Source organism: Bos javanicus, chromosome 10 (genome assembly GCF_032452875.1).
Source record: "Bos javanicus breed banteng chromosome 10, ARS-OSU_banteng_1.0, whole genome shotgun sequence".
Lineage (NCBI taxonomy): Eukaryota > Metazoa > Chordata > Mammalia > Artiodactyla > Bovidae > Bos > Bos javanicus.
The window spans coordinates 6,755,615-6,782,841 of NC_083877.1; the positions used below are offsets into that span (position 1 = coordinate 6,755,615).

At 40.8% G+C, this 27,227-nt stretch overlaps 1 protein-coding gene across 1 annotated transcript; it reads left to right on the forward strand.

Annotated features, from left to right (window-relative positions):
- The first annotated feature begins 6,461 nt into the window (after positions 1-6,461).
- On the forward strand, positions 6,462-27,118 carry HMGCR (3-hydroxy-3-methylglutaryl-CoA reductase). Its single transcript, XM_061429991.1, has 20 exons — positions 6,462-6,540; positions 11,065-11,252; positions 11,667-11,778; positions 12,058-12,145; positions 13,617-13,701; positions 14,602-14,707; positions 17,425-17,531; positions 17,642-17,758; positions 18,188-18,348; positions 18,459-18,706; positions 18,820-18,998; positions 19,992-20,186; positions 20,532-20,690; positions 20,830-20,987; positions 21,786-21,891; positions 23,709-23,879; positions 24,121-24,261; positions 24,348-24,506; positions 24,987-25,141; positions 25,276-27,118. Exons 2-20 carry the CDS (start codon positions 11,088-11,090, stop codon positions 25,328-25,330), a joined length of 2,667 nt encoding a protein of 888 aa, XP_061285975.1. The 5' UTR covers positions 6,462-6,540; positions 11,065-11,087; the 3' UTR covers positions 25,331-27,118.
- The last annotated feature ends 109 nt before the right edge of the window (positions 27,119-27,227 follow it).

Sequence of the window (27,227 nt, forward strand, 5' to 3'; positions counted from 1 at the left end):
GATATGGCCTTGCACTTCTGGCCGTTGAGATATAAACAGTGAAAAGGAGTTGACTAAGCTGGGATGGGTCCTTTTTTTGCCCTTTTGTTGTTATTCTGCTTCTCCCAGGAGGACTGAAATACAGATTTGAAGAGTGGAGCTCCAGTTACCAGCTTGGCCCGTAAGGTGACCCTGAGGATGGAAAACACACGCTGAGGATAGTGAAGCAGAGAGACAGAAGGGTCCCTGAGGGTATCTTTTGCTTCCATGTTAATTCTGGACAATCTATTTCCAGTTTCCTTTACCCAAGGGCTTAAAAAAAAGAAATGTTCATCTTATTGAAGCCACTTCTAGTTTAGGCTTTGTTACTTGTAACAGATTCATTGCAATTTGTAGCAGCTATAGTAAGGGGGCCATTTTGGGGGCCACTTTATCTACAAGTGACAGTAATTTCATATTAAAAGTTTGCCTATATTTGCAGGTCTGGGCAATTGTCCTTTGGCTTCTCTTCCAGTGGAGTTGCTCAGGAAAGCTGAGTAGAGCTCTTTTGGGTTCCTCTCCTTCTTCATTTTCTTTTGCATTTGCCTTGTTTTTTTCCCCCACCACTACTATTTCCTCCCTCAACTGGAAGAAAATACAAAGCTGAAGGAATAGGCCAGAAGTGGGAGAGTGAAGTTGAAAAGAAGGAAGATATTGGAGACCTGAAACTCAGCTGGATACAGCTTTCATAGTAAACGGCTCCCTGTGCTCTTATCACCTAAGACCAAGACTAGTTTTGTTATTGAAGGAGAAAAGTAGTGCTTGTACTTGGGTCAAAATGTGTGTTTTTTTTTCTTTCCTCCTTGTTTTATTTATTTATTTATTTTCTTTTTTGGTCTTTCATTGACTTTTTGGGAACCAATCACCCAAGCCAAGAATCCCTAAGAGTCTCAGGAACGTATGCTTACTCCTCTTTATAGATAAGCTGTTTCTCTGTTATCTGGGCAATTTTTTTTCCCCCTGAGATAAGTAAATTCATTTAAAAGAAAAAATATGTATTTGAATATATCTCACACTTACCTGAGCTTCCCAGGTGGCACTAGTGGTAAAGAATCGGCCTGCCAAGCAGAAGACCCAGGCTCGATTCCCGGGTTGGGAAGATCCCCTGGAGAAGGGCATGGCAACCCACTCCAGTATTCTTGCCTGGAGAATCCCATGGACAGAGGAGCCTGGCAGGTTGCATGCCATAGGGTCGCAAAAAGTTGGCCACGACTGAAGCAAGTTAGCATGTACGCATGCATACTTACTCCTCAATTGATTCTACAAAGCTGGGGAAAGGCCTAAAGAGAAGAGTGGGGAAACCATGAATAAAACAAACAAAATCTCCATTAAACAGTGCAAGCAGTTTTGGTGCGTAGAAGTCTTTAATTGTGGGCACCCTCTCCTGAAGAGACCTTTGCTCCCAACTTCAAGAAAGGCTCCAGCTGTTGATTTCTGTCTACAAAGTTTTAGAATCAAGAAGCAGAATTCTAAGTTTTGCTACTGAAGTAAAATAGCAAAAAAAAGAAAAAAAAAAAGAGGAACATCCAAAACTTTAGCTTACGTGAGATGCCCCCGTAGAAATCTGAGATCTACCAATCTGTTTATGACTTCCTCACCTCTGACATATCTCATATCCTGCAGTGCTTCAAGATTTTTGCTCAATTAAATGTTCTGCTCCTGCATTTATGCCACCTCCATTATCATGCTCAGGATCTTGAGTCTAGCGCCTTGAACAGCCTTCCTTCAAACCACTTCCTCCCTTTACTCAAAACACCCTGAACCCCAACTCTGTGCCCTACCTGTTTCCTCAGTGAACCCTTTGTATGCTACTGTTAAGTCACTTCAGTTGTGTCCGACTCTGTGCGACCCCAGAGACGGCAGCCCACCAGGCTCCTCCGTCCCTGGGATCCTCCAGGCAAGAACACTGGAGTGGGTTGCCAGTTCCTTCTCCAATGCATGAAAGTGAAGTCGCTCGTCCTGTCTGACTCCTAGCAACCCCATGGACTGCAGCCTACCAGGCTCCTCTGTCCATGGGATTTGCCAGGCAAGAGTACTAGAGTGGGTTGCCATTGCCTTCTCCGCTTTGTATACCTCATGCTAAACCCTTACCATGTTATCTGGAAGGACCTGTTTGTGTATGTTTTCTTACTTAAATTTGACCTTGAGGGACTTTCCCTGGTGGTCTGGTGGTTAAGACTCTGCACTTCCATGGCAGGCGACGCAGGTTCTATTCCTGGTTGGAGAGCTAAGATCCCACATGCAGCAAAGTGTGGCTAATATATTAAAAAGCAAACTGAAACTTGAGTGTTAGCCCCTGGCTTAGCAGAGTAGCTCCTCATTGACTATTTCTTGACCTTGAGCAGGAGTGATAATCACAGTATCTGCCAAAAGCTAAGTGGCCAGTTATCACTTGCAATGAACTAGTTAAAAAAAAAAAATCCTTGAAATTAAAAAAAAGTGTGTGTGTACGCAAGAAAAAGAGAGAGAGGAAATTACCCAACATGAGAAGATGTAAATTTGGATGCATCTGGAAACTGTGAATGAGAAATTAATAGATAAGTAAAATTCGATGTTATGAAAGGTCTTTCACAATGGATCATCAGAAACTTCAACAATCATGATATGTGCTAATACCAAAGATCAAGGCAGTGGAGGGATTTAGAGCATGTGCTTAGCAAATGGATTTCAAAGTTCATATTCCAAATGTGTAAACCTAAGCCGATTACTTAACTTCTTTGTTTCTGTAGATTCATCATTTGTCAAATGCATATTCTACTAATGCTTTCCTAATGTTATGAGAATTGAAGGCGTTAATATAAATAAAACACTTAGAAAAGTGGCTAGTGCATAGAAAGAACTATATAAGATTTTACTATTATTATTAATGTTCCTGTTATAATTCCTCATTCTAAACATGGCCCATGACAACAAGAAGGAAAAGTGGTGGTTGGAGGGCTAACATACTTATGTAAATAAACATTAATACTAAGAGCTATGTTCAAGATGGCAATGTGGGCCACTTGCTACTTTAAAAGTGTCTCTTAAAACTGTGCTTTTATAGGGTTCCCTGGTGGTCCAGTGATTGGGAGTCCATCTTGCAGTGCATAGGACACCGGTTTGGTCCCTGGTCAGGGAGGATCCCATGCTGTGGGGCAACTACGTCCCTGAGCCTGTGCTTTGGAGCCCGCATGGCACAGGGACGGAGCGCACGCGCAGAAACTGCTGAAGCCCCTGCACCCTATAGCTCTGTGCTCGGCACTGAGAAGCCCGTGCACTGCAATGAGGAGGAGACCCCGCTCCCCGCAAGTAGAGAAAGCCCGCACATGGCAGTGAAGTCCCAGCACAGCCCAAAACAAATAAATATAAAAAACAAAACCAAAAACTGTACTTTTGTAAGTGTACTTTGCTGTGAGGTCAAAGCCACACAAGAAGACGCACAGATTCCCTTGACCACCCGACATCCCACTTTCCCCTTCTACGTTGTGTCTTTACCAAATTTTGTGATCTCTCATTAAGTACAAATTTTTAAGAGCGGTAAAGATTCTTTTTTTGTTTGTTTGTTTTACTGGTTTGCTTGTTTATTTATTTACTGTCTGCCTCTCCCCATAAGGATGTAAGCTCCACAAGGTCAGGATTTTCATTTTATTTTAATAGTGCATCCCCAGGGCGTAGAAGAGTTCCTAGAATGTAGTAGGTGTTCTGTAAATGCCTGTTGAGTGAAAAGATTCTTTCACATAAATTTTGGGAATCATATATAAGTTGTTTTAAGAATATCAGATCAAATCAGTCTCTCAGTCATGTCCGACTCTTTGTGACCCCATGAATCGCAGCACGCCAGGCCTCCCTGTCCATCACCAACTCCCAGAGTTCACTCAGACTCACGTCCATCGAGTCAGTGATGCCATCCAGCCATCTCATCCTCTGTCGTCTCCTTCTCCTCCTGCCCCCAATCCCTCCCAGCGTCAGAGTCTTTTCCAATGAGTCAACTCTTCGCATGAGGTGGCCGAAGTACTGGAGTTTCAGCTTTAGCATCATTCCTTCCAAAGAAATCCCAGGGCTGATCTTTAGAATGGACTGGTTGGATCTCCTTGCAGTCCAAGGGACTCTCAAGAGTCTTCTCCAACACCACAGTTCAAAAGCATCAATTTTTCGGCACTCAGCCTTCTTCACAGTCCAACTCTCACACCCATACATGTTCTTTATTACTTGCTTTTGAACTCATAATTTTATTGGAGTTCATAATTAAGCAGAATTTGGGAGTACAGTTTCCAAATCTTGGTCTAAAGCCTTTTTTTGAAAAACCTTCATAATCCTTATTTGAATTTACATTAGTAAGCATTTGTATAAACTGTAACTAATAATTCTGAGATATCTGGTCCTTTTGACTTATAGGGACATTAAAAGTATGACAAAGTTTCTACCTCTTATACAAATCTTTCTTCTTTCTTTTGATAAAACTCATAATAGGATACTTCAATTTTTGGTTAGTTCCCTTTGGTCTTCTTCACTGTGAAAACTCTTTCCTTCCATTATAATTAATTCAACAAATAATTAAGAATCATCTAATCCTACAAAGAGGTATAAGATTCAGAAAAGGCAGTTTCCATGTCTGTCATGTTGCCACTGTAGCTCCAGTGCCAACCAAGGTGCACTGCGTATAATAGGTGTTCACAAGTATTTGGTAAAGAAATACAAATAAAGATCCTACACCGAAGACGCAGTCTAAGTTTTAGCTCTGGGTTCAAATCCCAGTTTTCCTAATTATTACCTATTTGATCTAAAGTAAGTTGTTTAACAAACTCATTTTCCTTGTAAATGTAAATAATATCTATTTCATAAGGGTCATGAGAATTTAGCAAGAGAACAGTTTAATAAAACTTCTCCTGAGTGTATAGTACGTATCACAGACTGCATTTCAAAATACACGGCTTTAAAAATTGGATTGCAATTTGTGTTCTTAAGACATTTCCACATAATAAAATAATAACACAGGTCATATAATATGGACCTGTTTGGGTGTTCAAAGTAGGAAGAGATGACGTATATTTAAGGGAATTAGGAAACAAGGTGATATATGAAATGGTCCTTGAAGGAGAGTTAGGATTTCACCAGTTAAAATGAGCAGGCATATCCAGATGGAACACAGAGCTCATAAACGGGAAGGTAAAAAAGTACTGAGATGTCAGTTATTCTTTTGGCTGAACGTAGGGCTGAGGTCGGAGAAGGCAATGGCACCCCACTCCAGTACTCTTGCCTGGAGAATCCCATGGACGGAGAAGTCTGGTAGGCTACAGTCCATGGGGTCGCCAAGAGTCGGACACGACTGAGCGACTTCACTTTGACTTTTCACTTTTATGCACTGGTGAAGGAAATGGCAACCCACTCCAGTATTCTTGCCTAGAGAATTCCAGGGACAGAGGAGCCTGTTGGGCTGCCATCTATGGGGTCGCACAGAGTCGGACACGACTGACGCGACTTAGCAGCAGCAGCAGCAGCAGGGCTGAGGTAAGAAGTGAGACACAAGCAAGAAACGTGGAGTAGGGCCATACTGAGGTTGCCAGTTTCTTTAATCCAGTAGGCAAGGAGCAACTCTTGATGGTTTGGGTGCAGACCAACGGAATTATAGGATTTGAAGGTGGAAACACCAAAGTGGAGAGACAGGTTAGGAGAGGTTATTGCATTATTTCAGCGAAGAGATAATAAAGGCCTGCAGCAGGGAGTGGTCAGAGGCAGCGTAGACATAACAAAGCAGGCACATTTCAGAGAATGGAGGGTCTGTGACTGGTGCCAGGCGCTGGAGGGAGAGAAGGGGAGTGGGAGAGGAGAGGGGGCAAGTGGTTTGGGGAGAGAGACCCGGTGACTGAAGCCATTGACACTATTTACAGAAAGGGGTATGTCACAGGGAAGTGTGGGGTTAGGTTTCGGAAATGGGTCAGCTTGAGGTCTGAGTTTCTCCTTTCTGCCACCTTCCCTTTTTTATATCTAGGTTTTCAGGGCCACCTCCACTTCCCTCCTCCTCTATCCACTAAGACATTGTGCCTTCTATTCTCATTCTCAACCCTGCGCTTATCTTCAGGCCCCATTTATTCTGTTCCCTATAGTACTCTCCCAGCCAAAATGACCCCAGGTCAGATCCTGGACTGGAGGACACTCCACCCGCCAGATCCCCTATCGTCTTCGCCTAGGCAGCTTCCATGAGTGCGCCTCCACGGCTCTATGACCAATAGGCAGGCCCCAGTGCTGGGATTCGACTCGCTATTGGTTGGCGGAGCCATGGTGAGAGATGGTGCGGTGCAGGTTCTCAGCACCAGCGAGAGCTGTGGGCGGTTGTTAAGGCGACCGTTCGTGACGTAGGCCCGTCAGGCCGAGCCAGCCCCAGATGATTGGCTAGACGATCGGACGATCCTTCCTTATTGGTCGTGGTGTCCTCCGGTGCCGAGCGTGCGTAGAGCGAAGGTTCCTTCCGCTCCGCGTCTCCGTTGACTGGAGACGGGTGGAGCGCCGGCTCCCGGGAACTGTGGCCTCTAGTGAGATCCGGAGGTGAGGAGGGCGGTGAGTGGGAGATAGTTGGGGTCGTGTAGGTGGAGGTTCTCGAGCTCCGTCCGACCCTGCCGGGAAGGGGCACCTGGCACCGTCGGCTGATCCGGAGGGGAGCTGAGCGTGAGGCTTTGCCCAGGGTGGCGCCTCGGTCCGGCGGGGACTGCGAGGAGACGTCCTTGAGGCGCAGCTGGCCGAGCGGCGGCCCGCATCTATGCCGGGGAGCCGCGGGACAGGCTAGGCCTAAGGGGCGGACAGGGGGCCAGCCTCTTCGGGGCTGCGGTCGCTGTCGATGGACCGGCGGGGCGTCGCCGCGTTCCCTGGTCCTGTCCGAAGCCGGCGGTGCTGGCCGCGCAGTCGTGATCGTTGGGGCGACAACGGTGCCAGGCGGGGTGACCTCGGGGTCCCCTTGATTCGATAAATGCTGGGGGGTTGTGGGGCAGACCGGCCCGCAGCTCGAGGAAAGGACGCGAAAAGTCTATACGGTGCCGTGGTTCACGCCCATGCTTGCTGTTCTTACTGGGTTCACGCCCTGGCGCTGCTGTTCGTCAGCACCTTTCCGTAAAGTGACGGATGAGATCTCCATAAATGCTGCTGACTAGCTCAGAGCTGTGGATCTGCATAGATGCATCCGGTTATTTCTTGGAGAAGCGAGTTGAGAGGATGCGAGAGCCCAAGGTAGAGACTTGCCCAAAGACTGAAACGATTCTTCTTTTTGCGAGAGGCGTCTTCTCCTTGGTGTTGATTACTGATGTCCTTTAATCTAAATCCTGTAGGTTGAATTATTTGGTTTTGGTATTTTGGCTAGGAGAAACGTACCTTGGAGATTCACAAATAGAAGTCAGTTTTTACGGTGGGAGGAAGTTGATGTACTCCATCTTAAGTGGTCGTTTGAAATTGTTCAGGGCTTGAAGACTTGCCTTCTCAGCATCACACAGTGTATTTGTTCTTGTTGTTGTTTGCTTGTGGATTGATTTTTCTCTTCATGCAGCGAGAAACAGTTTATGATTTAGAGGTAATCTAGCGAAGACTCAGAGTGTGCTTTGGGGACGGACTGGATTTTGAGGGCCTTCTTGGTGGTAGCGTCTTTCCAATTTGTGATAAAACTTGGGAGTAAAGACACTGACAGTAATATGAAGGCTAAAAAATATGCAAAGATTAAATCATTAACATGTGAAAACTTCGTGTGTGTGGCATGAACATTTCAAGATGAAGTGTGTGCGCTCATGTTTCATGTTCTCTTTTTATTCTTGTATGATCTAGACTATGAATAGGTAAACACATCTGTATCAGTAGCTGTTCAGGTTGACCATATGAAATTGTCGATATTTGAAACTTGACCATTATTCCCCATACAAAAAATAGCAGTTTCATATGGTTCACTTAATACTTGCCTTTGTTAAGGAACTTTGGAGCTCTAGCTTTATAAGTGAATAAAAAGATATGTGATTTACAAAGAGGCATAATGCCATAGAATTGAGTGTAGAATCCAGGTTTCCTGATTCCAGTGCAAGAATTTTCCCCCCCCTAAGATACTGGGTTGAGCCGCAGAATGTTAATCCTGTTGGAATTAAAAATGACTCAGTACAAGACATGGTTCCTGCCCTCAAAGAGACAAAACATACACAGCAATTAATATAAGAACAGTGTAAGATAGTATATAATCAAGTACTGGAATATACAGCATACGAAGAGCACTGAGAGGGAGAAAGGATTAGAGTAGGATGCCAAAGCATCCTTTTCTGCAGTTTGCCACCGTAGGTGGTTTTTGTAGCACATTGGGTTAGAGTTTGGGGATTCAGTTTAATTTAAATTATCCATTCTTTTGAGTAATATATGAAATGTTTGCAGCATACTTCTGTCTGTCTGGGCAAGGCACACATTGCCTAACTTGATTTTTTTAAACTAAAATTTATTTTTATTGCAGCATGGCCTAAACACTTTGAATTTGCAGGAGCCATCCCTATTGCCTGCTGGTGCCATTTGCAACTGCTGATGAAGTTGGAGGATTGAATTCCATGACGTGTACATGCTTTGCATAATCACAGGGATATAGGGAGGTTGCTAGTGGGAAATGAGATGTGTGTGCAATTATGGTGACTTTTGACACACCCTTATACATTTGGTTACTCATTTTGTTTCCAAATAGGTGAGGTTCTCTGTGTTTGGGAATGGTTCATGGGCTTCTGTGTCAGTCTTTACCTGAATGTTGCAAAGATGACTTTACACCTAGGAAAGAAATGTCCCAGAATTGACAATGTTACCATGAAGCTTTTGAGGAAAAACATAATGTTCCTAACATATAATTATGGATTAATAATGCTCAACCTATTTGTGATCAAATCGGGGTGCCTTCTTGCTAGCAGCTCAGATTTTAATTCTGCTGAATTCACTTTTTGATGGTGAAAAATATATTGACTCAATAAGGGAGTACTCTAAGTTGAGAAGGCTTGGGGAGAAAGGAGTATTAAAAATTTTGACCTAATTTTGAAATGTATTTTCAGTTAATTCATCTTCTGGAACATTGATGCTATTAGACTAGTTTACAGGGTTTTTGTTTTTGTTTTTAAATATAAGGAAGTTATGTGATAGAAGGCCAGCATGAAAATCTAGGCTCTTATGAGGTTTTTAGTTGAAATGAAGTAGAGTTCAAATCTAAGATACGATTAATATTCTCCAGTACTTCAAGTCCTTGCTAATTTAACAAAAGATATTTTTGTTATTGTTCATTTTCCAGGATAGTATAGAAAATATAACTTTTCCCCCCACCCCCTCCTCCTCCTTAATATGTTCTCTGAATGCAGAGAACTGGGGCCCTTGAAGAGGGGGGAATTCTATCCATACCCTGCTGCTGCTGCTAAGGAGGCCTTTAAAAAAGTCATCTTTAGATTAGGTTCAAGATGTGTCAATAACATGCATGCTGTTGTAGCTTAAGAATTTATTTTTAAGTAGCAGGTATTTCTCGAGCAAGTGCTATTAAGATCCATGAGTGCAAGGCACTGGAGGATGAAATGAGGACTAGAACTCAGGGAGGAAGGTTGAAAACCTGAAGAGACACAGGCGGATGCATGCCACATATCTCAGTGCCTGCCAGCCTTTGAAATTGAGACCCACATTAAGAAATACATGTTATGTCAGAAGCCAGGACATACACTCATATCTATCATTTCATGAAACATAGTGTTTCAGGAAATAATACCTACCCATACCACATGTCTAACCCATTGCTGTTTTCTTCTTGCATTGTAAAATGTTTGTTCTGACTCATAAACTTGTGTTCATGGTCCCATTGATCCAGTGAAGGGATTATGACCTGCAGTTTGGAAACCACATCTCTCTCTGGTGGTCTGCTGTGGCCAAAGCGTAAAGAGTAGAGCGCTCTGAGTGATGCAGTGAGAGGTGATGCTTAGTAACTGCTCTGCTTCCTAAGTGTCTCTAATTTTCTTTTCCCGAATCCTTTAAATAGATTAATCCTTTATTTTCCTTAATTTGATGCTTTTTTATTTTCTTCTTCCATACACAAATCACTTGCTTAATTAGCCTAAATGAAAGATTCATTTGAAATCTTGATTGTCAGTCAGTGGGCCTAAAATTTAATCTTAATTTTTAATTGATTTTAATGGGTGGTTAATATGGTTTATCAAAAGCATTAATTTTAGTGTAAGAAGGCTTATAAGTTCCTATATTAGAGATCAATAACTATATTAGATTTTTAAAAAATCAGAATATCAAAATTATATTACTTAGTCAACAAACATGGAGAAGCTTAGTTATGATACTCACTAGACCAAAATAACCCAAGTTCTGTTGGAAATTTTTGAATGCCACATATGTCTGCTTTGGCCAGCCAGCCCCTTATTCTTATACTGGTCCAGCATTTTTATTAACTCTTAAGGTCTGGGGAAAGACCTCTAGTGACAGCAACATTAGGAAGGTTAATAAACATCATTTTGCTAGTGACATTATGCCATGTGTTGTATGGGATGGAAAGGTCTAATGGACTCGTGCCCTTGAGGAGCTTTATAAACTAAGATAGTGGTTTATAGGACACTGACGGAGAAGATGGTTTGGTGCTTACCTTTTGCGCAACTAGAATGTAGAGTGAGGACGGTGCTTCTACCCATTTTGTGTCAGGGTAATCAGAAAATGAACGGGAGTGGTTGTTTCTCACTTTCGTTTTCTACTTTATTGCTCTCCTCCTTGGCTTAGATAATAATCAGGAGCTGAGATATTATTTGGTTTGATCTTAAATGCTCAAATTCATACAAGTGGTAAGAAATAGCTGCTTTTAAGCTGTTTGCTAGTGAATAATAGAGGATTTAAATATTGTAAATAAAAGAGTAATGAATCCTGTCATTTGAATTTTGTAATTATTTCCCAGAATTACAAGGAACACTCCCAAATAGTATTATCCTTAAGGTACAAGACACTGCATACAAAAGCAGGGTTTTCAAAGCAGGGTTAAAGTGTTTTCCTAAAAATCCAGTGAGCTGTATATTAAGTGTTCATACTTGGTGCTCCTCCCAGGACCCGAGGACTCTGCAGCTGCAATGCTGTCAAGACTTTTCCGAATGCATGGCCTCTTCGTGGCCTCCCATCCCTGGGAAGTCATAGTGGGGACAGTGACGCTGACCATCTGCATGATGTCCATGAACATGTTTACTGGCAACAATAAGATCTGCGGGTGGAATTATGAATGTCCGAAGTTTGAAGAGGTTTGTGAGACTAATCTGATTGTTGACTCAATTACATTTTAAATTTCTCCTTTTAGAGACCATGTAATCAAAAAAACTTAGGAGTAAAATTTTTATTTCAGTATTCATAACGTACCTCAAATTTTCATTTACTTATATTTACTTGTATTTACTTATACAGATACTTTCCTTTTGCTTTTGATATACAAATGAGTGTAATTGACTTGACCTGAGAAATCTAGCTTTCCTAAGTGACTTAACAGTAAAAAATGATTGGCTTAAACATTGGATGTTTAAAACTTGGGAGTTAATATTTTATTTGCATTTTAATATTTTACTTGTGCCTGCATTATCATGATGATACATAAACTACTGATGCCAATACAAAATAAAAATTCTTATTTTTGATTTGGACTTTCCTATCTCTCCCGATAGGATGTTTTGAGCAGCGACATCATAATTCTGACAATAACACGATGCATAGCAATATTGTATATTTACTTCCAGTTCCAGAATTTACGCCAACTTGGATCAAAATATATTTTGGGTAATAATTTTATGTATGAACCTTTTTGTGTGCTATCAGCTTTTTTTATTTCCTGTGGGAATTTGCCTGTTTAAGTCACATGGGCGGGAGCGTGTGCGTTGCTTAGCGTGTGCTGCGTCTATTCAATAGTTTCTTTTCATTCAAGTTAGACGTTCTGCTCTTTGAGACCTTAATAACCTGGAGAAAATAATACTTCCTTCAGAATACTGTAGGACTGTATATTATTATGTGTGTATAAGGATGAAATTTTTTCAGTTTGTTGAATTTTGTCATTTATAGGTATTGCTGGACTCTTCACAATTTTCTCCAGTTTCGTATTCAGTACAGTTGTCATTCATTTCTTAGATAAAGAATTGACAGGTTTGAAGTAAGTATTTAAAGCATAAATATACTTTCTTCCAAAATATATTGTTAAGAACTTTTCTACTCCATGTTATAAAGCGTTGTAATATTTAAATTAGCAAAAATTTATGGAAAATAGGGGGAAATTTTTCACGAAATCAGTTAGCTGATACCTGTTAATGTTTTGCTGTGTTTTGTTCCCCACTTTTTTTATGCTTAAAGAAAACCTCTGAGATGATACTCTGTATACTGCTTTATAACTTTTATGCTTATGGGAAGTTATAAACATCTTTGCATGTCCTTAACAGCTAGCTGTGTAGTATTTTCCTATATGAATATATTGTAGTTTATGTACTTAATCCTCTGAGTTGGATTTTTTAGGTCATTTAATTTCTTCCATTAATAACAATACTGTGATAAGTGTCGTCCTAGCAATTTTTGTTCTTATTTTCTTAGGATACATCTGTAGGAGTGAAACAGTAGCCACTGTAGGTCTTTAGGGCTTTTAAGGGTCATTATTGCCAACTTAACTCTCCAGAAAAGTTATCCTTCCATAGATAGTATTTTAATTAATCAGAAAAGAATTATATACAGTACACTGGTTTTCTCTACTACCTGAAAATACACCTCTCCTATGAAACCTTTTGTAAGTGAAGAAGCAGTCACCTTAGAACACATCTTCCTAATGGATGCACACAGTGTCTATCTCTGAACTCAGTCATGTTCGAATCTTTGTGACCCTGTGGACTGTAGCCCTCCAGGCTCCTCTGACCATGGGAATTCCCAGGCAGGAATACTGGAGTGGGTTTCCATTTCTCCCTCCAGGGGATCTTCCCCACCCAGGATTGAACCCAGGTCTCCTGCATAGCGGGTGCATTCTTTGCCATTGAGCCATGGGGAAGCTCTGGAGGCACGCAGTAAGCCGAGATGCAGCGCAGGTGTGCTTCAGAGCCGTGGCAGCTTGGTGCCGAGATGCTGACCACAGCCCCTGGGCAGTGCCACTCTGCTCCAGGTGCCCACGGCCTCTGCATCAGCTCCCTCAAAACAAGCACTGCGTGCTATTTTCACTTTTCACCTTTTTTTGTAAGAGTGAAAACCCTCTTTGGATTTCTTTTGGTTAAGCAAAAATGAGTACTATGTAAGTCGTTCTTAAAAGTGAAGTGGCATAAAGTGAGCTTTTGAAAAGTGGGGGATACCTGTATTCCACTGTTTGCCCCCATACTAATACACAAGAATGCATTTTTTTCTTTCACTAATGATGCTGTTTTGCTCTAAAATTATCCAAAGGTGTTTCTGTGTATTTACATTTTTAAACACTGAAAATCTTCTTAAATAGTTTGGCTAATAAATTTAGCTTTGAGGTTGTCAGAGGGGTATAGGGTATACGTCTTGGTCTGTAAAAGGTACACCAGGGCAAAGTTTTGTTTTAGGAAGGGATTTTTACTGGTATTTCTCTTTTGTTAAATATACCTGATCATGTTGTTTTTTCCCCCCAGTGAAGCTTTGCCCTTTTTCCTGCTGCTGGTCGACCTTTCTAGAGCAAGTGCGCTAGCCAAGTTCGCCCTCAGTTCTAACTCACAGGTATTATTAATGAGACATGAATGTACGTGGTATTCTTTTCTCTCAGGTTGTTTACATTAATAGGAAAGATTAATAGAGCTTCTTCTTAGTCCATGATTCAGGAATTGCATATAATTTTGTCCAGTCTTAAGACTGGTCTTCTTAGGTACCCTAGGAACTGTCCCATTTTTCTGCCAACTCAATTGTAATTCCACAGCTTCTAAAATTTGGAATTTTCTCCATTTTCTTTTTTGAAGGTTTCAGAACGTAAGGTATTATGTCTTTTGCATAAATTACAGTATCTACCTATTGAAACGCATTAGCGCACAGACAGGATCTAAGGGAAGAATCTCAGGGTAGATTGATTTCTAAACCCCTTGAATTAACACTAGCATTATTTCATCAAACGTTTCATCTTGGTGTTCATTAGTCACTTTAAAGAATGTAACATTTTTAGTAATACTGAGTATAAAATATCATGTACTTCTGCCCTGAGCATGTATTTGATGTATATTTATGATCATTTGAGCATTTTGACCAGGATATTTAAGTTTCATAATACTAACATAATCTCAAAAAATTTGAAACTAAGAACTTGTGTCAGTGAGTGGTAGCCAAAATATAAAATGATGTAGGGGTTTATGTGGGATTTACATGGCAGGACTCATATACCACCTCAAAGGAATCTTCCTAAGAAATAACTCAGTCAGTGGGTGGGGAACGCAGAGGAGTGTACATGTTCTTTTTTTAGACCTTTATATTGTTAGTGTCCTTTATATCTGGAATGCTTGTTAGTCTTATCATATTGTGTATTTTATTCTTCATATAGTATATTCGATTTAGTAAAAGCCCTGGGATGCTCCAAAAGTTCTTAAAATGATTTCCTGCCTTCTCCTCATTTGCTCTGTTTGTCTGTTTCAGGATGAAGTGAGGGAGAACATTGCTCGTGGGATGGCGATTTTAGGTCCCACCTTCACCCTGGATGCTCTTGTAGAATGTCTTGTGATTGGAGTTGGTACCATGTCAGGTTTGCAAACCATTTTTAATATACTTTAAAATTAATTTGTAGAAGAGAGAGAGGAACACATTATGTTAGTTAAAGTCTGACTTTTAAAAGTCTGACATTACAAAAATTTTAAAAATTTTAATTGTATGAATATGTAGGTATATCTGATCTGACCTTTTGTCTGTCTGCTTTAGTGAAAACTGAGCAGGTTACTGATTTATTTTCACTCTTACTATCTCATCATCTTCTCTGGTGCTCCACTTTTTTGATGACTTTAAGATGTTTTTGTCTGGTTTTTAACCAAGATTGGACTCTAGGCTCATTTAGAAAGCCATCTTCCAGCCCCTGATATCGTCTGGACTGACTGAAGGAGTCAGTTCCTTCTGTTTTAACTATCATGTAGGAGACAATGCAAAAGTTGGGAGTTGGACAGATCTGAGTTGGGTCCACCTAACAGAGTGGTTAGGAAGATTTAATCAGTATGCAGTATGTCTTAGCACTGAGCCAGCATTGACCCTAAAATATATGTTTATTCATCCTTAACTGGATAGTAGAGAACTAGATGTTAAACATCAAACATAGGACTCCATTATATAGGACAGAAATCGTGGCCTCATGGAAATTTGCCAGAAAGAATATATCATGCTGTTGTCAAGGTTTCCTAATTATTGAGACTAGACTTCATGGCCCTCTCATGAGGGCCACACTTGGCTAACTGCTCTTCTAGTGTATTTCCTGGTGCCTTGGTGTCCTCAGTAAGGGATTTGATTCTTTCAGAAGTAAATCAACTTTTAAGAGTTAGTTGTCATTATTAGTTGAGATCTGTTCACTAGATTGTGTATAAGTATATATAATGTTTCTTCTAACTTCTATTTATTCAGTTATTTAATCTATCAGAACTTACTCAAAACTTATTCAGCAAAGAATATTTTTTAAGTTTTAAAATGTGTATTTCTTAAAATTTACTTTTTTGGGGTACAGTTTTAAGTTTTGACAAAGATGTAGTCATATAACTGCCACCACAGTCCAGAAAGCATTTTTGACCAGGTGAAAATATAACTATGTGATTTTAGTCAAGAAGAACAGTATATAAGAAGATGAGAGGATTATCTGGGAATGTGGAAAGCAATGGAAACTGATATGGGAAATAGGGCGATGACTTTGGTCAGGATAAGGCACATGGATAAAGGAAGTGATTCAATTTGATGTTGGAAAAGCCAGCAAGGAGGCATTTACAGCCATACAGAAATGGGAAAATCAGTGATTTGGCTTAGAGTAGAATAAAAGGACAGATTTAATACTTAAGGAAATGGCAACCCGCTCCAGTGTTCTTGCCTGGAGAATCCCAGGGACCGGGGAGCCTGGTGGGCCGCCGTCTATGAGGTCGCACAGAGTCTGACACGACTGAAGCGACTTAGCAGCAGCAGCAGCAACAAGGAACAAACGCTTGGGAAAGCCAGTAAAAAAGAAAAAACTCTGTACTTCTTGGAAGTATATAGTGCTGTCCCCATGTAGCAACAAAGGGGCACAAAGAAACTGTGCCCTGGGCCAGAGTGAGGAAGAATGGCCGAAGGGCGTGTGGCAGCAGTGGCTACACAGAGCAGAAGCGCGGGCAGCTGACGGCTGCACAGAGCGGAAGCGCGGGTAGCGGGGCTTAGAGCGTTGGGCAAGCACGGTTTTGATAGTCTCCAGTTTGAAAAGATCCTGAGATCCTGTTTGGCTACTATTTAAATGTAGTTGTTCATAATGCTTTTGGCATTGTAATTTTGCATTCTCTTGAATTTCTGTCTCAGAGAGTAATAGCTATAGAATTTTTAGGAAATACAGAATATGCTTTTTTCTTTCATTTAGTCCAATGATCTAATACAATTCAGAAAATAAAATCCAATGTTGAATTTTTTTAAGTTTTGTATTACTCTAGTTAGCAGTTTTTATGGGAGAAGGTAATCAATTTTTATATGTTTTCAAAACATTTTTATTTTTAATATGAATAATGTCAAATATGTTTTATATTCAAATTTATTTGTATAGCGAGGGAGTAGGATTTGATAATCTAATCTCTTCCTAGCTCTGTTCCCTTCTATTTGAGATTACCAAATGACACCTGAAACATTTGTTAATTTTGGATGTTGGGTTGCCTTTCTGTGTTACATCATTTTTCAAAGAGATCAATGAAATGAACTGAAGTTTTAAGACTGTCAATAGATACCACAGAGGTTATATTGAAATGACAGTTGAGTAGTGCACATAAAATATTTATTATGATACTATATCAAGAATGATACAACAGGCAGTGTGTTTTACAAAAAGTCCTTGGTCCGCAGGTGAATTGCTTCTGTGGTGATGAATGGGATTGGACAAGTGGGATAACCTGGTGGAAGGCATTTGCCCCATTAGAGTTCTGTCCCTGATATCTATCCTATCTCAAAACAGAGTACTGCCATTTGATACAAGGGGGTGATCGGATGGCATTAAGCACTGCCGTGCCTGGCACTGTGACTTTGGGGACATGGGAGGAGGCAGGGTCTCTGCCCTCAAGGGAGCTGTCCCTCTTGCACTCGGGCTTCACAGCACTTCTGAGCTCCTGGCTTCCTTTTCCAGTAGATGGCAAAGGGCTTAGTATGCCAATACTGTCACGTATTTGTCTACCTATAGGAAGAGCCTTGTGATGCAGGCAGCCGCAGAAATATACATGCTACTTACTCCCTGGTTCACGCTTTTCATTTTTCTCTAACCAGGGGTGCGTCAGCTCGAAATCATGTGCTGCTTTGGCTGCATGTCGGTTCTCGCCAACTACTTTGTGTTCATGACTTTCTTCCCAGCTTGTGTGTCCTTGGTTCTGGAGGTAAGAGCTGTTCTTATTTATGGCACTAGTAGAAGAAGAAGATTTCTCATTACGTTAGTTCACCTAAAGACAATCGGCACCTTCTAACGTAACACTGACTTCCTTTGTAGCTTTCTCGGGAAAGCCGCGAGGGCCGTCCAATCTGGCAGCTCAGCCATTTTGCCCGAGTCTTAGAAGAAGAAGAAAATAAGCCAAATCCTGTTACTCAGAGGGTTAAGATGATTATGGTAATTACATGATTTCTTTTCCTTTCATTATCTTTGGTTCCAATATCATATTCTGCTTTTCAGTTTTTTTTTTCCCCTTCTTGTCTTTCTACAACTTTTGGCTCTTGCATGGATATTCCTCTTCCTTTTTTTCCCCCCTCTTATCTTTTTCCTCATTCCTTATGAGATCTCTGGTCTTCTCTCTGCCCTAAATAGATTTTTCAAATCCTTCCACTTTCTCTTTCTTTGCAGCTCTGTTCTTTTGGGGCGGTGTTCTCAGCCTTTCATGGGGGTTGTCCCTTTGCTCAGTCACGTAGCGAGCCTGGGGCTTTCTTTACCTGGTGAGGGAGGGCATGGGAGGAAGACAGTGTTCGGTTATCCACTTGGAAAATGTGAGTTTAGGCTCCATTGATACGTAGAGGGTACATGATTTTTAAACTTTTATTTCAGTCTCTAGGCTTGGTTCTTGTTCACGCTCACAGTCGCTGGATAGCTGATCCTTCTCCTCAAAACAGCACAGCAGACAATTCTAAGGTCTCTTTAGGACTGGATGAAAATGTGTCCAAGAGAATTGAACCGAGTGTTTCCCTCTGGCAATTTTATCTCTCTAAGTAAGTTCCCTGAGCCCTACTTTGAATCATGGCACTCTGTGCTTCTGAGTTTAGGTTATGCCTTTTTTATTTCTGAGTAATAACATTTTCATTTGCTTTCTTCTATTTAGAATGATCAGCATGGATATTGAACAAGTTATTACCCTAAGTTTAGCTCTCCTTCTGGCTGTCAAGTACATCTTCTTTGAACAAGCAGAGACAGAATCTACACTCTCGTTAAAAAATCCTATCACATCTCCTGTAGTGACCCAAAAGAAAATCACAGACGATTGTTGTAGACGTGACCCTGTACTGGTCAGAAATGACCAGAAATTCCATGCAATGGAGGAGGAGACCAGGAAAAACAGAGAAAGAAAAGGTGATTTCTTATTCTCTTCATTTTCCGTTCTTCCAATGTTGATTTGTCAAGAAGTTGAGTCTTTTTTAAAGCACAAATTCAGTGTCTGAGATTTCTTTTGATCTCTTGAACAGTTGAGGTTATAAAACCCTTACTGGCAGAAAATGACACCTCACACAGAGCCACATTCGTGGTGGGGAACTCCTCCTTACTCGGTACTTCGCTGGAACTAGAGACACAGGAGCCTGAAATGGAACTCCCTGTGGAGCCTCGGCCTAATGAAGAGTGTCTGCAGATTCTTGAGAATGCAGAGGTGAGAAAGCAGACTCAAGCTGGTATCTTTCTTAAGAAAAGGAGTTTTTTATTAAAGGTAGGAAGGAAGTTACAGCTTCTGAGTACCTGTAAGTTCTCAGCACAGTGTTTCATGGTTTACAGGTCCTGGTCTTATTATTTATTCCCTGCAACCTTGTAAGATAGGTATAATTTTCTCCATTTTTCAGATGAGAAAATGTTGGCTCTAGGAGGGTTAATTAAGTATGTCCCAAAGTAAAACAGAAAACGCTAAAGCTGGGCTCAGGAGTCCAGGCTTTACCGACTGAAGACTCGGTGCGCTTTCTACTGCCGTTTGATAGAGAGAGGAGCAGCTACTGTATTGTATGTGTGTTAAGGCCTAGGAGCACTTCTACACAGAAATGAATTTCAGAGAAAGAAGAGAGGTTTGAGGGGCTTTTTGAGTTTTTAAAGTAAGCTTGATGCTCCTGAGGAGGCTTGTTTTCTTTCTGATGTTTGGACAGGATGTCCTGCTGACAATCCCTGTTTGACTTAGGGGTTTAGCATGACTGTTATGTTCCATTCCTGTCTGCTTACGCCGATTCATTCCAAATGTATGTGCATATGAGTGAGAGTAGGTTTTATCACTTTCCCTCATTCTTATTAATACGTGTACCAGTGTCTCAGCTGCCATGCTACATACAAAACTTACAGGGTGGGTGTCAGAATCTTAATTATGAAATTTTTTCCCCCTATGTATGTCACTTGCAAAATTTAGTGTTTTGGCTTAACATTTTGTTTAGCTTTGCGTTTTTATAAAGAATTTTTATTTTGATGTTCTCATTTCTACTCAAATCATCTCCTTCTTTAGAACTTCAAATTCCTTTGGGTTCTCAAAGTACTTGTATTTTAGTTCTGCAGAGAGCACTGTTTGTATAACATGGTCTATTTATTAATAGTATGAAGTATGATTCTTCCAGTCTATTTTTATTTCCCTCTATCAACCCCCTTCCATTTTTTTTTTCCATTTCTTTAGAAAGGTGCAAAATTCCTTAGTGATGCTGAGATCATCCAGTTGGTCAATGCAAAGCATATCCCAGCTTACAAATTGGAAACTCTGATGGAAACCCATGAGCGAGGTGTATCTATTCGCCGACAGCTACTTTCCAAAAAACTTCCAGAGCCTTCTTCTCTCCAGTATCTACCTTACAGGGACTATAATTACTCCTTGGTACGTTATTTTCTGTATTCAAGCAGGTTTTCTTTATAGCTTTAGTCTTTCAGTCTTCTTCTTGATTCGTCTTTTAAACTTTCATACTTTTATAAAACATTTTCCTTTTGAATTCATCTTACTGTAATTTTGTATTCTACTTATGGTATAGGTCATCAAAATTCAAAAATACTTTCCCTGTTATTTACAGTCATTACTCAAGAGTTTAGTGTTTTCAAGACTTTTTAAAGAGTAAATAAAAAAACTGGTTGAAAATAATACACTAAAGGATTAAGTTTGAAGGAATGACAGGGGCTGGGTATTTGGTATATAGATTTTCACTTGGTGCCTGACTTTACCTTTTAGGTGATGGGAGCTTGCTGTGAGAACGTTATTGGATATATGCCCATCCCTGTTGGAGTGGCAGGACCTCTGTGCTTGGATGGAAAAGAATTTCAGGTTCCAATGGCAACAACAGAAGGCTGTCTTGTGGCCAGCACTAATAGAGGCTGCAGAGCAATAGGCGTAAGTGGGCATTTATGTGTCTGCCTGTCAAGATACTCTAGGCGGTGAGATGAGATTTGGGAACAGTCAAGGAGACCTTTTGGGACAAGCAGAATTTTTTTCAGGATTAATGTCTGCTCTTGTCACACCCTCTGGATAGCTTGGTGGAGGTGCCAGCAGCCGAGTCCTTGCAGACGGGATGACTCGTGGCCCAGTGGTGCGTTTTCCCCGTGCTTGTGACTCTGCAGAAGTGAAGGCCTGGCTTGAGACGCCTGAAGGGTTCACAGTGATAAAGGAAGCCTTCGACAGCACCAGCAGGTGTGTGTGGAGGTGGGCGTGGGGGCTTATATGTGCATTCACATTTATTTCAGAACCAGCGCCATACCTAGGATGACGAAATATAACTGTAAACATATTGCCTTCTTAAGATGATGTAACGAAACATCAATTTTAAATCCATGCTTTCAGAATAGTGATGTTAATTCTTGGTTGGGATGGAGTGGGTGGGGTGGGATGGGGTGGGCAGAGTAGAATATTGATTTCAGTGAATAGCTACATAGAGGTAGTTCAAAACTAATACAATTATGTAAAGTTTAAAAATAAAATAAAATTAAAAAAAATGAAAAAATAGTGCGAGCTAGTAAGTTTGTATGTTGGATTTAGAAGGCTTATTTTGATTAGGCTATTACTTTGCCCTAGAACAGTTTTGATCTAAAATTGCCCTAGGGCAGGATTGCCTGAGAAAAAGATTTTCCAAGCAGGATAGAGGTAAATAAATTAGTATAGTAGATGTACTTTGACTACAGAAAATTAAATTGATAAGGATAGTCAATACAAATGATAACGCCAGTATAGTTCAAGGTTTTATGCTTGTTTTTATATGACCTTTTAAAGTTTGTCATCACATGACTTTCTGTATCCCTTCCTTCTTGCAACATGTAAGAATGAGATACAGCTGAAGCAGTATTCTAATAGAATATTTAATTAAAGAAAAAATACTTTTAATATGTAGTCTCCATGAGTTTTCTCTTAAGTATAAAATGAATCAAATAAGCTAGACTTTAGGATAATGTCCATTTTCTTAAAAAAAAAAGTCTTTGCTTCTTTTGTTTAAAGGTTTGCACGTCTACAGAAACTGCATATGAGTGTGGCCGGACGCAACCTTTACATCCGTTTTCAGTCCAGGTCAGGTGATGCCATGGGGATGAACATGATTTCAAAGGTGAGCATGGATGGACTGTAACAGAATTTGCTGGAGTGATTATCCCTGAAGAGGGGAGCAGACTCACTCTGTATGCCCTCCTATATTTTTGAATTTTACACCCTGTGTACATACTACTCAAGGAGTTAATTGATTGAAAGATTTTTATTGAAAGGTCAGTATTGATACATGTAGGTCATGTTATATAAATCAGGCATTTGTTGGTTGGTATTGTTCATATTTGGGATATTTAATCTAGAGTTAGCATTCGGCATGCTCTGGGTCTACACTGAAGGGCTGGGAGGAATCTGGGGATTAGTGCTTCAGAACTTTGTCCTGTAATCCTGAAAGCTGACTTCTTCTAGAGACTTCAAAACACACATTTAAGAAGCCAGGTTCATGTCTGTGTAGTTCCTTTAATTATCTCTTTATAAGAAGACTGTGTATAGCTCATCTTTTTTCTACTAATATTTGTTATTTATCAGATAGAAATGTAAAATTTTAAAGTCAACTAGTCAGGCTAATTATGCTTTCCCAGTTATAAGGACTATTCAGAAAGAGAGTATAGTGACTAAATACATATGCTTTAAAAATTTCCAGTAAATAGCAGTTCCTGAAGAAAAAATTACAAATAGGATTACTTTGACCCAGCAATTCCACTTTTGGGTAGACACCCAAAAGAACCGAAAACAGTCTCAAAAAGATGTTGGTAGAGCCACGTTCATAGCAGCGTTCACAGTCGCTAAAAGAAGCCCACGTGTCCACCCACAGATAAAGTGTGGGATGTACATACAGTGGAATGGTGTTCAGTCCTAAAAAGAAAGCAGAAAGAAAGAAAGAAAAGAAAGTGAAGTCGCTCAGTCGTGTCCGACTCTTTGGAACCCCACGGACTATAGCCTGCCCAGCTCCTCCATCCATGGGATTCTCCAGGCGAGAGTACTGGAGTGGGGTGCCATTGCCTTCTCCAGGGGATCTTCCCGACCCAGGGGTCAGACCCAGGTCTCCTGCATTGCAGGCAGACGCTTTACCATCTGAGCCACCAGGGAAGCCCCCAAAAGAAAGCATGCCACATGCTAAATGTGCATGAGCCTTGAGGTTCATGTACTAAGTGAAAGAGTCTGGTCACATAAAAAGAAGTACTACATGATTCCCCCTGAAGAGTTAGCTCGGTTAGTTAAATCCATAGGAGCAGAAAGAAGGGTGGTTGCCAGGGGGTGTGGGGAATGAGGAGGTGTTTAACGGGCATGATTTGTGGAGATTGCTGACACAGCAATGCGAAAGTTCTTAACAATACTGAACTATGCACTAGAAAATAGTCAAGACGGTAAATTCTGTAAAGTGTATTTTACCACAGGTAAAAAAACATTTTTGTTAATTCCAAATTTTTTTAAATTGGGTTTTTGAAGTGTGAGTTAATTGATCTAACTTGATTAGAAGTCCTTGGAAGTTTTGTTATATTCTGTGTAAATCCTAATGACATCCATTTACAAGATTTACTTGAATGTTTGAGTTCTCTTTACTGGCTTTGGTAACTTGGGCTTGTAGGTAACAATTTAATAACTAGAAGAGGGGATTTATGACACATTGGTCATGGATTGGGGTCCTCACTCCCCAGTGACACGAATAGTATTATATCCTTATTATATCCTCATCATATGATTCATCAATGACTACGAAGAGCTTCATTTTCATATAAAAAACATATTAGGAAAAGATTATTACAGTTATTGTATTTAGAAGTGTTAGTATTATTAGATACAAAAACAGCCTCTGATTCATAAATAATTTTGTGTGTTTTAATGTAGTTTTTCTTGTTGTTTTCTTTCTTTGGCTAATAGGGTACAGAGAAAGCACTGTCCAAACTTCAGGAGTGTTTCCCCGAAATGCAGATTTTGGCCGTCAGTGGGAACTATTGTACAGACAAGAAACCTGCGGCCATCAACTGGATAGAGGGACGAGGAAAGTCTGTGGTCTGTGAAGCTGTCATTCCAGCCAAGGTTGTCAGAGAAGTGAGTGGATGACTAGTTTATTTTGTTAATCTTTCACTGGATTACAGAATTGGGAAGAGAAATAGTTACACTCTAAGTAAACTTGAACAGACAGGTGAATGTTTCATGTTCAAGATGACTGCTTCATTCACAGACCAAACCTTCACACTCCCTTGTGTTCTGGAGGCACTGAGAGTAGATCTGGTAACCCATTCCTAATCTTCAGGGGAAGATGTAAAATGTGCACAACTCTGTGTCCTAGGTATTAAAGACTACAACAGAGGCTATGATTGAGGTCAACATTAATAAAAACCTGGTGGGCTCTGCCATGGCTGGGAGCATCGGCGGCTACAACGCCCACGCAGCAAACATCGTAACTGCCATCTACATTGCCTGCGGACAGGTGAGGGCTCCAGCCGCCACCTTTCTTGTCTTTTGCTGCTTAAAGAAAGAGAAGTTTTTTATTTTGATTTTCTATTTTTTTGTCAGGATGCAGCACAGAATGTTGGTAGTTCGAACTGTATTACTTTAATGGAAGCAAGCGGTCCCACGAACGAAGACCTGTACATCAGCTGCACCATGCCATCTATAGAGATAGGAACCGTGGGCGGGGGCACCAACTTGCTGCCTCAGCAGGCCTGCTTGCAGGTGAGACGCGTGGGGGCACCGCCTGCAGTCGCCTCGAGCCCGGTTCTGACTCGTTGAGGTCCTCCGTATTGCTACCTGATACCGCGCATCACTCTCCTCTCATTTTAGCCAGTGTGTCCATTCATTTCCCACCCGTCTAACCCAGTGTGAATAAGTGTACCGCTAGCCAGGTCACAGGTGTCAGGTTCATTGTAGTGTATCCACCGTATGCTGGCTGGGAGATTTTGAAAATGTAGCACATCCTGTGGGGCCTGGTTCTGTTCTAACGGTGTTGCTGTTGCTGCGTTGCTCAGGCGTGTCTGACTCTGCGGCCCCATGGACTGCAGCACGCCAGGCTTCCCTGTCCTCTATCTCCCGGAGCTTGCTCAAACTCATGTCCATGGAGTTGGTGACCTAGTTGCCCTCGTTTTAGTTGATCGAGTAGGAAGCTGTTGCCATGACTGGAAGGTTGAGTCCTGCTGTGTCTGTCCCTGGCTGCAGATGCTAGGCGTCCAAGGAGCATGCAGAGATAACCCCGGGGAAAATGCGCGGCAGCTGGCCCGAATTGTGTGCGGCACGGTGATGGCTGGGGAGCTGTCTCTGATGGCAGCACTGGCAGCAGGCCACCTGGTCAGAAGTCACATGATTCACAACAGGTAAGACTGACAGATTGGTTTGATGTATTTTCCCCATGCTTAAAATATGCAGTATAAAAAACCTACCTGTCAGATAAGCCCCAGCTTAACATTTTGCATTCCTGATATTTTGCATATCTGCTTTTCTGCCATAGGTCAAAGATAAATTTGCAAGACCTCCAAGGAACTTGCACTAAGAAGGCAGCTTGAACAGCCTGACCATTCAGAACTAAAAAATGGGCGTTGGGTTCTAAAGGACTAACGTAAAATCTGTGAATTAAAAAACTCAATGCAATGTCGTGTTGAGAATGAGTAGACATGATCAGTGAGACGACTGCTTGGTTTCTGGCTCTTTCAGAATGATTGAGGTTCTTCTTTCCATGCAGAGTTCTCAGATCTGAAAACAGTTTACATGCTTTACATGCTGTGTCCTCTGCAAGATCTCGACATGGATATTATGCCTTTATAGCATCACAGATGGTAATCTACAGCACACTTCTGAAGGAGAATACAGCTGGAAAAAAAACTGTTTTCTTTTCATGGAACTCATGGAGATCAGTGTGAGATTGAACCCTCCTCCTGTCCACACCCACCCGGCCCCAACCCTGGGTTGAAAATGGATTTTTAAATTATATTGTAGCTGACAAAACTCCTGATTTCATAGTTAATTTATTAAGTCTGGGTTGTAGACCTTTAAGAAATAGGAGCTAAGTTTATTTTTTGTAAACTAATACTTCATTTGGTGCTGGTCTATTTTGATTTCGGGGAATAGCCAACATAATTCTTCAGAAAGGGACCTGCTTTCTTAAAAGGAAGAATTACTCTTATTCCCAGATTACAGAATTATGTGCTAAGCAGTGCTAAACAGTTTTCTTTCAAGAAAACAAATCACTGCATTTATTTTTGCAGGCTATTTGTTCAGAGACGACTTGTCTAAATATAAATGTTTGTCTAGATTGATTATAACGTATCTTTCAGTATATAAGGCTTTAAGAAGCAGAGTTTTGTGCTCTTTATTAAAGATACAAGAGCTCTTAATATTGCTTAGACAAAGGTGACTATTTATCAATGAAATACAAGTCTGTGACCTCTCTCAGAACTCAGAGGGTGGAAAAGGACAGGTTTGGAAGAAATTTACCATTTCTTGAAGCCAACTTAAATTTCTTAAGAGACAAATTTATTTAGCTGAAAAATCTAGGTAGTTTTTGTAAAGAACTGTACCAGATCTGTATATGTTGTAATAAAGTTTCTTGTGCTAGGAGTTTATTGAAAGTGTTCAAGAAATAAATAAAAATCAACTGATATTCTGGTAAAATACTCTCAGCTTGGGCCAGAGCAGACAGTATTCTTTAATGTTGTCCAGGAAACCCTGGCTTGCTTGTTGAGCCTAATGAAGGGGAGAGTCCTCTTTCAGAGCCAGTGAAGGCACCGCATGAATGGCCTTGGAGGGAGTGTCCCTTGTCCTGTGGCCAGGAGGTTGGTGGCTGAAAGGTTCACACAGGGCTATTTGATGGACCCAAAAAAGCTTCCTCAGGGGGTCAGCAGAGTTGTTGAATCTTAATTTTTTTTAATGTAACTTTTGTATAAATAATAAAGAACTCCTTATTTTGTATTACATCAAATGCTTCAAGTGTTGGTCCTGGAAGGCTGGAGGCTCATGCAGAAGATGGACTTTGAGAACCATTCCAGTCATGCCATGGCAGCATGGAGAGCCTGAATGGTGGTGTCTGCTTTATTGCTGGGGAAGACTGACATTTTCTGTTGTTATATAAAAGTTTAAATTGTTTCTGTTGTGACTTTTCATCCAGTGACTTCTTATTTATCTGGATTTTTTATGGAAGTGGCAGTGAAAAATATTTTGGGTCCTCATTTTGGTGACTGTAACACATATCATCTTGCTAAACTGATGTTTTGTACAATTATTAAACTGTATACATTTTGTTATACTTTTTTCCCCCCAGTTCCAGTAAATTATGAAAAGGAAGTTAATACTAATAAGTGTAAGCAGTAACTATTTTTTTGTTTGGATTAACTATAGGCCTGTCTGAGATTTAGAAGCTTTTAAAGTCTGGTCAGTGTGGTACCTCTAATGTGAATTGGTGTCCTA

Excerpts from the sequence above, each read along its gene's own strand:
- HMGCR (XM_061429991.1), top strand. The coding sequence starts at position 11,088 with ATGCTGTCAAGACTTTTCCGAATGCATGGCCTCTTCGTGGCCTCCCAT. Across the intron at positions 20,187-20,531 it reads GGGACTATAATTACTCCTTG|GTGATGGGAGCTTGCTGTGA; the intron begins GTACGTTATTTT and ends TTTACCTTTTAG. Across the intron at positions 25,142-25,275 it reads AGTCACATGATTCACAACAG|GTCAAAGATAAATTTGCAAG; the intron begins GTAAGACTGACA and ends TTTCTGCCATAG.